We start from the raw sequence: 11,387 nt of genomic DNA on the forward strand, positions 1-11,387 counted from the left end.
TGAATGAGTTAAGTTTGATACAGCTGACAATAAACTGCACAAAGTAATGTGGTACTTTAGCATAAGTGAGAATCTGAATTTAAAATACAATTTTCTATAAATGAAAGAAACTGTTTTACAGTTTCTAGGATGATTCGTTTAATTCAAAATGATTATCTGAATCAGAATATAGTATATTGTCACAATAGGACATGCTTTGCAACATTAGAATGATCTGATATATATATCATGGAAAGTAAAGTGAAAAATGTCCTCAACCTTTTATCTTAGAAACAGAAAACCAGCATTTTGTTATTTGATATTTTTTGGTGTTAAGATTTGATCTAATATTATGTACTAAGAGGCTATCCCATCTTTAGTAAAATTTTCAATATTATAAGCCTATAAGCCATATACATATAATATGAATTTTATTTTACACAGTACCTCTTAAGGAAAATAGTGAGATCATCAAACATGGGATTAAATAAGTGTGGCATCCAAGTCATACTTTCTCGGTAAGTAACAAACATTTCAAAAATTTTCCCACAACCAGAGGTGTGCTTAAAGGGATAGCTAACCTGATTCGGAATCACTGCTGTCGGAAGAACTTGAACTACTGCTACTACTTCCAGACTCTGACGAACTGCTGCTACTGTCAGTCAATCGGGAACCAATTCCAACAGCAGCTGTGGATGATGGCGTTTTCTTAGCTACAAAATAAGGAAACACATTGAAATGCCAATAGGTGTCCCCACAGAATGTATACACTTTAATAGCTAGTAGCTCAATTTTGAAAATGAAATGTATTTTAATAAACACAGCCTATATAATTATTCAAAGTGTGTATATACATTTTGGGGGGACACCCCATAGTCACAGGAACATTTGAAAATGACCACTTACATTTTGTTTGGCATTTTCTGGAATTTAACTGATTATTGACATCCCGTAATCGCTTTTCTAACTCCTGTTTTTTCTGTGCATGAAAATCTTCATTTGACTTCATTATTTTCTTACCTGTGTGATTTAGGACACAAGTAAAAGAATGAGCAAACTTAAAACTACCAAACAGCAGAATGATATCTACTCAAGTATAGAAATACCTACCACGAGGTTTTAGTGGTCTTTTTCTTAGACATGCAGCAACATATTTTTCTAGCTCTCTCAGTGTTGTTGTTTTCAGTGTTTCAAAGTCTATCTCTATCTCCTCATGGTTGGAATTTCTCAGTGAAGGTTCTCTTGAATGTATTATATGAACAACTTTTCCAAGTTTTTCTCCAGGGAGTTTGTTTATATCCAAACTTAATCGCCTTTTCTCATCATGGCTCATAGGTTTAGCATTATCTTCATCCTCAGATTTCAGAGCCAATACTGGTTGTTGCCTCTTCTTTGGCTCACTGCAACAAAATTAAATTTAGTCAAGTCTATTTTACAATATATAAAAGTGTAAGTGACTGTTACAACTGAACAACAGGTCAACCTGTTGCTATGATGTGCACCGACCACCATGGGGTACACGCTGTTGAGAAACTGCCCCCTGGTGGTAAGTGTGCTCCCATAGCCAACGTCCCATGGCCAGGCCACCCTCTGCGGTCCCTCCCCCAGTGGGCCGCCCCCCAAGCTGGCTGGCCCTGCCCTGCCCCATAGGGGCCGGCTGGCCAACTTCCCACGGTCCCTCTCCCCTTCTCTCCCTCTGGGTGGCAGGCCTCGATAAGATTAGTCTGGCCCTGATTGGGACTCAGCAAGATGGCCCCAATAGGCCCTGATCACCAATGAGGCCTAGGGACTCCACCAGTGCATGAATTCATGTACCCAGCCTCTAGTGTTACATATTCTTTTAATAAGGCATCATGAAAGATACTTACTTGATCTTGGATTTCTCCTTTGATTTCATTTGCTTAAACTTCTTTCTTGGATTTTCATCTGTGTTATTAACCTTTTCTTTTCTCTTTTCCTGTTTAGATTTGTCATTTTTTTTCTTTAGCTTATGGTGTGGTGCTCGGGATAGAACCTGCAGCTGATGACGAACAACTTTAATCTGATAAAGGAAAAATTCAATAATAATTAAATAAATTAAAGACACTAGAAAAAAAATGCACTCAAAAGTCAAGAGTATCCTTCACATTTATTTTATTATTATTTTTTTAAAATATATTTTATTGATTTTTTTACAGAGAGGAGGAGAGAGGGATAGAGAGCTAGAAACGTCGATGAGAGAGAAACATTGACTAGCTCTTCACATTTATTTTAAATTCATTTAATATAACTTTTCTCTTGGGTTCTAATTTCATTTCATGAATTCATTATATTGACTTACAAACTCTATCATGTGCTCACCCATAAACTTAAATATTCATCTAAATGAGACCAAGAATAATTAATATTTCGGGTAGTCTTAAGTTTTAAATAATTGATTTTTCAGGCTTTAGCTTAGAGAAGCTTAACATTTTATCATAAAAGATAGCAAATATTAAAGATATCATCCATAAAATATCTTTGATTATGATATACAGTATAAGCCATTTCAAAGCAAATTAGCTCATTGTGGTTAAAAATATAAATAGCCCTGGCTGGTTTGGCTAACTGGATAGTGTTGACCTGTAGACTGAAGAATCCTGGGTTTGATTCCTGGTCAGGGCACATGCCCGGGTTACAGGCTCGATCCCCTGTAGGGGCTGTACAGCAAGCAGCCGATCAATGACTCTCTCATCATTGATTTCTCTCTCTCTTTCTCTCTCTCTCTCTCTCCCTCCCTCCATCCCTCCCTCTTTGTCTCTGAAATCAATAAAAATATATTTTAAATAAAATAAAATAAAAATATAAATAATAGGATTTTAAGATATATATATATTTTAGTAGAAAAAATATTAAACATTATAAATGTGTCAATAGTAAATAGAGCTATAGTTGCTAGTGATCTAGATGTAACAGCTTTTATGCTACACAATCTATAATAATAAAAGCATAATATGCTAATTAGATCAGAAACCGGGCTGCAAGGGCCAAGCCCCTTGCTTGATTTTCATGTGTCGGGCCTCTAGTGGATTTTATAATAGACCAGAGGCCCAGTGCACAAATTCATGCGCTGGCCAGCGATTGGGGCCGATTGGGGCTGGTGGGCCAGGGCAGGACTGCAGAAGGGCTCCAGTGCATCTCACCCAGTCCCCCAGCAGCAAGCTAACCTACAGGTTGGAATGTCTTCTCCCTAGTGGTCAGTGTATGTCATAGCAACTGATGGAACAGTTGAACGAATGGTCTAAAGCACATGTGTCAAACACAAGGCCGGCGGGCCAAATCCGTCCCGCCAGGCCTTGCAATGTGGCCCGAACCGCGCTGTCATCACTGCACTCCGCTGCGTTTCCATCACAATGACAGTTTATGACTGTTCAGTAAACCATTCGGCCCGAGATTTAGGCTGGATTTTAGATTTTGGCCCCTTCTCTGATTGAGTTCGACACCCCTAGTCTAAAGAGTGGTCAGACACTTAACATATTACACTTTTATTATATAGGAAGGATCAGCAGCAACAGCTCATATAAATACAAAACGTATCAATACACTTAGCTACCTGTTCCCGAATATCTGCAATACGCTGAGCTTGTTCATCTTCAGAATCACCAGAAGAGTTGTCTTCAGAGGAAGTTTCAGTACTGCTTTCTCTACCAAGGGGCTTTGTAGTATTTGTTTTGATATTATATACAGGCTTAATCTCAACAGGTTCATCTGGGATCTTTGCAAAATGCATTTCAAAAACATCCTATAATGGAAAATTAGACTGTTAAGTTTTTCTGTATGTTTTATTTAATGCAGCACTGTTTCCTTTTAACAAAAGCTACATTTTGGTATCATATTTTTAGGACAATCTGGTTTTCCTTGTGGTCATCATTTTGTAATATATACATTTTTCAGGCTATTATGTGTACAACTGAAAACATATACAGTGTTATATACCAATTATATCTCTATAAAACCAGAAGAAATATAAGACTCAAGGTTACCCTCCAGCCAACCATAGCAACATTTCTCACTTTTTTCAGTAAGGTAGACCAAATTATATTGGGAATCTTCTTCACAGATTTCCTGTCCTATTGTATTTATCAGTCTACTGCTTCCCAATAGTTCAGCCTCAAAAATTCTTACGTCTTTCCTTTAGTGGGACATGGGCTCCAGTGAACCCTATTTCATATATCTATTATCCTGTCTTCATTAACATTTTCCCCAATATCTTCTATATGCTGGGCACTTCATTAAAATATTTGCTACTAAAGGATGCTATACCTAAAAAAATAAGCAATCCTATCAAAATTGTACTTTACTACTTGGGTGTTATTCTTTATCTTTTGAGTTATGGTTCTAAAATTTCCAAACTATATTCAGAGGAAATTCACTTTCAAAGCACAAGTAACAACTTACCTGGAGCATTCTTGCCATTGTCACTATTTCATGATCTCTAGGATTATATCTGTAGCAATTCATGAACATTAATCTGACATCTTTAGCAAATTCACATGCATTCTTATATTCCTGGTTGTCCATTTTTCTCTAAATAAATGAAAAATTATAGGATTCACAAGCAACTCAATAATTATTTAATCATCTATATTAAATGGTTAGAATAAGGAAGGAGGGCATTACAAGTTAAAAAAAAAATAGGAACAAAATCACAAAAGCAGGAAAACAAGATGTTTTCAGATAATCTTTGAGTGACAAGTTTGATCATAGAAAAGCAGTGAAAAGAGCACCTAAAATCTAAGATGTATATTATAACTGTCCTAGGAGTGAAGACATTTAAAAATGAACAGAAAAGAAATTATTAGCAAAGGTTGCATTTTTAGGTAGCTACATATGAAGTATATAGAAGAATGAGGATGTAGAGTAACCAGTTGGGCAGACACTATAAAATAAAAACTACCAACAGACAGGTAAATCCTTTAGACTGCTGGGCAAAATGTATTAATGAGCAATTCATAAACAAATATAAAAGACTTATAAACAAATGTAACATGCCAGACCTCAGTTGTAATTGAAGAAATGCAAAACAAAAGCATGAAATAATTTTTTACCCATCAGATCATTGGATGTTGGAATGTGCTCTGACTGGGATCAGAGAATAACTCCAACCAACAGAGCCATAGTGTCTGAAGCTAAAAAATTACTTAAAAAAAAAAAGAAAAAAGAATAAAGACACAATATAACATCTAAGCCCTCATGGAAGAGCCACAATGTTTGCACTTTTGTGAAAAGAAAAAAACTGAGATGGAAAAGTTGAAAAAAATGAGGGTAAACAAAATTTAGTAACTTGTTAGTAAAATTGAAGTTGATACAAAATAAAATAAAACTGTGTTAAATAAAAGCCAAACTTCCAGACCAGTGATTTTTCAGCCAGTGTTCGGTGGCACACTAGTGTACCACAAGATTTAAAATATATATATATTTTTTATTGAATTTTTACATAAAGGAAGGGAGAAGAACATTAGAAACAATGATGAGAGAGAAAAATCAATCAGCTGCCTCCTGCATACCCCATTCTGGGGATGTGCCCACAACCAAGGTACATGCGCTTAACCAGAATCGAACCTGGGACCCTTTAGTACACAGGCTGATGCTCTATCTATTGAGCCAAACTGGTCAGGGCAGCCACAAGAATTTTTAAAACATACAATACTTAATTATAAGAGGACTGACCTCTTTTCCTTCAGATTGTCAAGTGAAAAAATGACAACAGCTAATACAAGAATAGCCATTGGTGTGAATGAATAAAACTCATACTTTGCTTTTGTGAGATTGGCAAAAAATATAGGACATTTTTGGAGGGCTCAGTTGGTTAGTGCATTGTCCTGCACACCGAAAGGTATGTGCTGTCAGGGCATATACCTGTTTTGGGTTCAATCCCTAATTGTGACATTTTCATGGGAATAAACAAATTGATTTTTCTCTCTTCCTCTCTCTCTAAAATAAACATATCCTCAGGTGAGGAAAAAAGTTATTGCATATATAATGAGATACTGTTTACAATATAGTAAATGAAAATTCAGGGTACAGTTATATACTGTAACTCAAATATATAGGAAAGAACCATAGATATGTTTGATTAGAAGAAAATAAAAAGATACACTTTAAAATGTTCCCATGATTCGCGCCTGGTTGTGAGACTACTGGTGATTTAAAATTTTCTTCTTTATCATTTTCTGAATTTAAAATTTCTTACAAGGACACAATCACTTTTATAATCAGGAAAAAAACCTCCCTCCTATTAAGACATTTACCTTGATAGTTCCAAGATCCATTGGATTTTTCACAATATCGTAGTAGTTATGGAGTCCCAATGCATTAGCATCAACAGGATTATAAAAGGGCCATGCATATGAAAAGTGCTTCTTTGCAAACAGTTCTTTCAGAATCTCACTACAGTGCCTTAATTGTGCAGTTACTTTAACTTTATATTGTTGCTGAGAATTTGGCAAAACATTCTTCCCCCAACTTTCTTTTACAGGTTGCATTTTTGCTGGGTTTTTTTCTGTAAATGCTGGGGAAGATGCACCACTTGCTTTAACTACTAAAGTTGTAGGAGTTGTTGTATCTGCTTTCCTCTTTACACCCTTTGTAACCTAAAACAAAGCAATTCAACAACAAAACTATAAGGTGACATTCAGAGCAACAGTTTCTTAAAAAACAAAGGTAAGGATTATTAGCACCAAGTTTCCACATATTAAATATTAGTAAAAGTTATTTTCTTTTTTATAGGCAAAATAAGTAATTTACATATTCTCACACCCCAAGAATTCTCTTGTGCAAACCTTTGAGACCAATGAAAAATAGAAAAAAAAAAAAGTCAGTTATACTAAAAGTTTTTGAATACCTGATTCAACTAGAGTGTATGAATTTTAAAAGTTATTGATCCACCAAATGTTGAGTAAATAAGTTACATCACACACATACAAAAGAAACTACAAAGATTCTAAATCCTACCTAAAAAATCTCCAAAATTTGGTTCTCATGTAAGTTTCTGTTCACAACATGTATATAGACAACAAGATTGACCACTGTAAATTAAAGGTCAATTTTCATATTAACTTTTTAAAGTATAGACATCACAACAATCAAACGTACACTCAACTATTTTAAAACTACAGTAAACTTACCTGGGCCACTGTTTGTGAGGTAGAGTTGGGTGGAGCATCTTGTGCCATATTTAAAGGAGAAGTAGATGTTTCAGGAAATACAGAGGGACTCACTTGCTGCTTAAATACTTTTTCTGATCCTTTAAGAGACTGTTTTTCTTTAACAGAAGAAACTGCTACATTCTGTTGAGTGCCTGGTAAAGTTTGAACCAATATTTGAGTGAAATATAAAACTAAGATATTTTTCTCTTAATATTTTAAATTAATTCATTTAATTCAACTTTTTAGCAATACAAACATGGCACATTCCCACACCCCTTTTAACTCCCCCCTCCCACACACACACCTGTTGAATAGTGTTAGACCAATTTAGATTTAGCAAAGACTTCAAAACCTATTATTAATAGTGGGCTTATCAATTTTACTCAAAAAGATGTGTAACAAACTCAGACTAACAGACAGGTGGTAGTAAACATAAGCAAGAATTTCAGACATCTTGGACACACACACACACACACACACACACACACACACACACGAGAAAGAACATAAACTCTGGCTTACCTTTCTTTAGTCTTTCCTTACCACCCACAACTTGTTCTACTTTTGGCATCTGTAATAATTTCTGTTTAAATAAATTCTCTAGAGCTTGTACCATAAGAACAATGTCATCTCCAGGCTACAAAATATATAAAATATGCCATAAGGTAACACAGTATGGTCACTGTACCAAGTACTTCTTAATAGTACTTAAATCCATTAGGTTTTTTAATAATGGTATATTATACATTAATCCAATGGTTTTCAAGAAGACATTACAAATATTAGTACCAAGTTTCTATATTTGTATATTTGTCAGGCTATCTTATAGAAGGCAATAACTTTTTGTCTATCACTTCTAAATTAAGTTTAGAAAAAAAAAGTGTAGCAGCTCATATTTTAAATTCTAACAAACTACTCCTTTAATTCTAAAAAGAACCCATGATGCCTTCTGAGCATTAAGAGTTACAACTCAACCAATCCCATCAATGTGAAAGGTATTAGAAATTAAAATTTCTACCTCACAAATAGGTTACAAAACTTATTCATGGCTATGCAAATTACTTGTCCCAATTCAGTTTCCAGTTAACTAAACCATAAAATGACATTATTGAACTCAATTTTTAAATCCTAACTACTTTGCTTTGCTTTACTTCTTTATTGAGGGGGGAAAAACCACAAATAAATTACAAAGCAAAAGTCTAAAGCTGAGAATACTTATTTCTAAGACAGGGAGCTCAGGAGAATTACTGAACTTTATTTTTAAATGTTCAATGTGAAATTGTTAACAATGAAGAATTGTTAAATTAAAATGAAATTGCCAATGATATTTTGTATCAATGGTTCTGAATTTTAAAAAATGACATTTGCTAATAGTCTTAAATCTTTTAAACATATAAAGTGGCACTGATAATTACCTTGGGAAGCAAATAAAAACCTTTATTACCTTTCTGTGTAACTAGTGATTTTGAATAAATAGAACTAAGTTTAAAAATGATTAGATATCTCAGAATAGTTAGGAATCCAATTTCATGGTTGAAATGTGAAGATCATGTTCAAAATGACCACATATATTATCAAACAAGCTAATGCATTAATTGATGCAAATACTAATATTGGGCTATAACAGAGAATGTCTGATCTTAAATTTATTATGAAGTTTGTAATTTATTTAGCATCTTAGATTATGGCCAGGGATTCACAACAAGAAAATCTAAACAAGATTAGTATATACATAATGATGTTTATCATTTCATAACAAAAATGGCAGAAGTGCGTTGAAGAATATTTTCAAATAATACTTTACTCACAAAAGCCAGCTATCACTGGCATTTCATTTTTAAAAACATAATAAGTCATTACAGCTATTCAGAAAAAAATATAGCAAATAGATTGAACAAATATTGATAGGTAAAAATTAGGAAAACTGGTAAAAAAAAAATCATTATTCTTAAAAGTACGTAAAATACCCCAAATCAAGACTTGATATCTGAAATTAGCTTACTTATTTATACACATCTATATATAACAGCATAGAATTAGCAACCATAAGGCTTACATACCTTGTTGTATAGATAACAATTCGAGAACATTGTTTTGAAGTCTTCGATGCACTCTGAAGCCTGCACATAATACTTATTTTCCAAGCGCTTCTTAATTGTACTTAAATCCATTGGGTTTTTGATAATGGTGTAATAATCCTATAGTTTAAAAAAAAGACATTACAAATTATAGAATTAATGAACTACAACAATTGGCACACAAAGAAATTTAAGGAATGACATAATTTGGAAACCAAAACCATCAGTTATGAGAAATACTGTAAGTCTGATTGTCATGGCGTTATTTTTCAGAGAGGAAAAAAAAATCATTAAAAATAACAAACACAAGAATGTAAAAGTAGAATCATACTGGAAAATAAAAAGTGCATGAAGATAAATAAACTAGTATTTATCAACTCTTGAGAGATCCAGAGTGTAATCCCAGTTCCATGATTTACACTCTATTTTATACGTTTCTTAGCCATTCTGTTATAAGATGGCTAAAAATTCCTAAAGTTGAATTCTATTTGTGATGCAACAATCTGCAAAGAACTGTCAAGAGCGACATTCATGACAACCCACATTAAAAAGTCAAGTGATATCGTAGCTGTTTGGCCTAGTGGATAGAGCATCAGCCTGCTCTATTGGTTCCCGATTCAATTCTGGTCAAGGGCATGTACCTCAGTTGCAGGCAACAATCAATAAGTCTCCCTCACATCAATGTTCCTCTCTCTGTCTTTTCCTTGCCCCTCCCTACCACTCTCTCTAAAAATCAATGGAAAAATATCCTTGGATGAGGAGTAACAAAATAAAAGTGACATAAAATATAATAAGGAAGCATGTACTATAATTTAACACAAACTACTAAAACAATAATTTCAATACTCAGAAAAATGAGTTTTGTTGTTTAAGAAAAAATACTCATTGGGGTATTCTTTAGTGGTGCTGAATAAATCAGGTGCTTATTAAATATCCCTCTATATAAAAGGCAAATATGCAAAGTGTCCCCTCGGGATTTCCATTGGGAGAACGGGAGTTCGATTGCTCGCTATGAAGTGCACTGACCACCAGAGGTGACAAGGAACATGACAGGTGACCAGAAAAGGAGGGCGGGGAGAGTGGGACACTGATGGAATGAGGGAAGGAGGAGGCGGAGAGGTGGGGAACCTGATTGGTCCTGATTGCTGGCCAGGCCTAGGGACGGGCCTCTGGTATTTCATATTAAAGATTAGTTTATTTGTTTCAGAGATTTACACGGTTTTCTTTTGCTTAAAAAACCCCCTAATACAATTAATTATAAGACATACTTACGGGCAACTCTAGTTTCACGGCATCCACAGGCTGCTGAAAAGGCCAGGAAAAACTATGCTTCCATAAAGCCTTCAAGACAACTCTTTGTAGATACTGCAGTTGATTTGTCAATCTCCCATTTTTCTTAGTATTGATATACTCTGGTGGTGGAGGGTTAATAATAGCTATTTGTCTACTTGGCAGAGACATTCTTAATTGCTTCAAATCCTGATATTCTAATGTCCTGAAAAATAAAACAAAACAGAATTACTTTCAAATGGTTCTATAGGAACTGAAAGTATTATTCAAGAATAACAGAAAATAAACAAATGGGACTGCATCAAAATAAAAGTCTTCTGTACAGTAAAAGAAACCATCAACAAAACAAAAAGAAAGCCCACCATATGGGAGAACATATTTGGCGATGATACATTTGATAAAGGGTTAATGTCCAATATATATAAGGAAGTCATGCAACTTAACAAAAGGAAGACAAACAATCCAATTAAAAAATGGACGCCCAAGCCTGTTTGGCTCAGTGGATAGAGCATTGGTCTGTGGACTGGGAGGCTCCATGCTTGATTCCAGCCAAGGGCACATACATGCCAGGTTGCCGGCTCAATCCCCACTAGGGGGCGTACAGGAGGCAGCCAATCAATGATTCTCTCTCATAATTGATGTTTCTATCTCTTCCTCTCTGAAATCAATATATTTTAAAAATAATTTTTAAAAAAATGGGCAAAGGACCTAGTCACTTCTCCAAAGTGAGCATATTACAGCCAAGAGACATATAAAAAAAATGTTCAAAGTCACTGATCATCAGAGAGATACAAATTAAAACAATGAGGAATCACCTCACACCTGTCAGAAAGGCTACCATCAACAAATGACAAGTGCTGGCAAGGGAGTGGAG

The 11,387-nt window shown here is 34.6% G+C and overlaps 1 protein-coding gene across 1 annotated transcript in view; it reads right to left on the bottom strand.

Annotated features, from left to right (window-relative positions):
* The window catches only part of BRDT (bromodomain testis associated), a 30,102-nt gene extending 19,390 nt beyond the window's left edge, over positions 1 to 10,712 (bottom strand). The window contains exons 1-11 of the mRNA XM_036447507.2: positions 10,496 to 10,712; positions 9,206 to 9,343; positions 7,668 to 7,782; positions 7,125 to 7,297; positions 6,249 to 6,590; positions 4,396 to 4,524; positions 3,551 to 3,739; positions 1,848 to 2,020; positions 1,090 to 1,379; positions 886 to 999; positions 561 to 692 (exon numbers count right to left, since the gene is read on the bottom strand). Coding sequence (XP_036303400.1) covers positions 561 to 692; positions 886 to 999; positions 1,090 to 1,379; positions 1,848 to 2,020; positions 3,551 to 3,739; positions 4,396 to 4,524; positions 6,249 to 6,590; positions 7,125 to 7,297; positions 7,668 to 7,782; positions 9,206 to 9,343; positions 10,496 to 10,684 — 1,984 coding nt within the window. The 5' untranslated portion in view covers positions 10,685 to 10,712. The remainder of the gene's footprint in view (positions 1 to 560; positions 693 to 885; positions 1,000 to 1,089; positions 1,380 to 1,847; positions 2,021 to 3,550; positions 3,740 to 4,395; positions 4,525 to 6,248; positions 6,591 to 7,124; positions 7,298 to 7,667; positions 7,783 to 9,205; positions 9,344 to 10,495) is intronic.
* Positions 10,713 to 11,387: the final 675 nt, after the last annotated feature.

The sequence above is a fragment of the Pipistrellus kuhlii genome, unplaced genomic scaffold, assembly GCF_014108245.1.
Source record: "Pipistrellus kuhlii isolate mPipKuh1 unplaced genomic scaffold, mPipKuh1.p scaffold_m20_p_2, whole genome shotgun sequence".
NCBI classification, from domain to species: Eukaryota; Metazoa; Chordata; class Mammalia; order Chiroptera; family Vespertilionidae; genus Pipistrellus; species Pipistrellus kuhlii.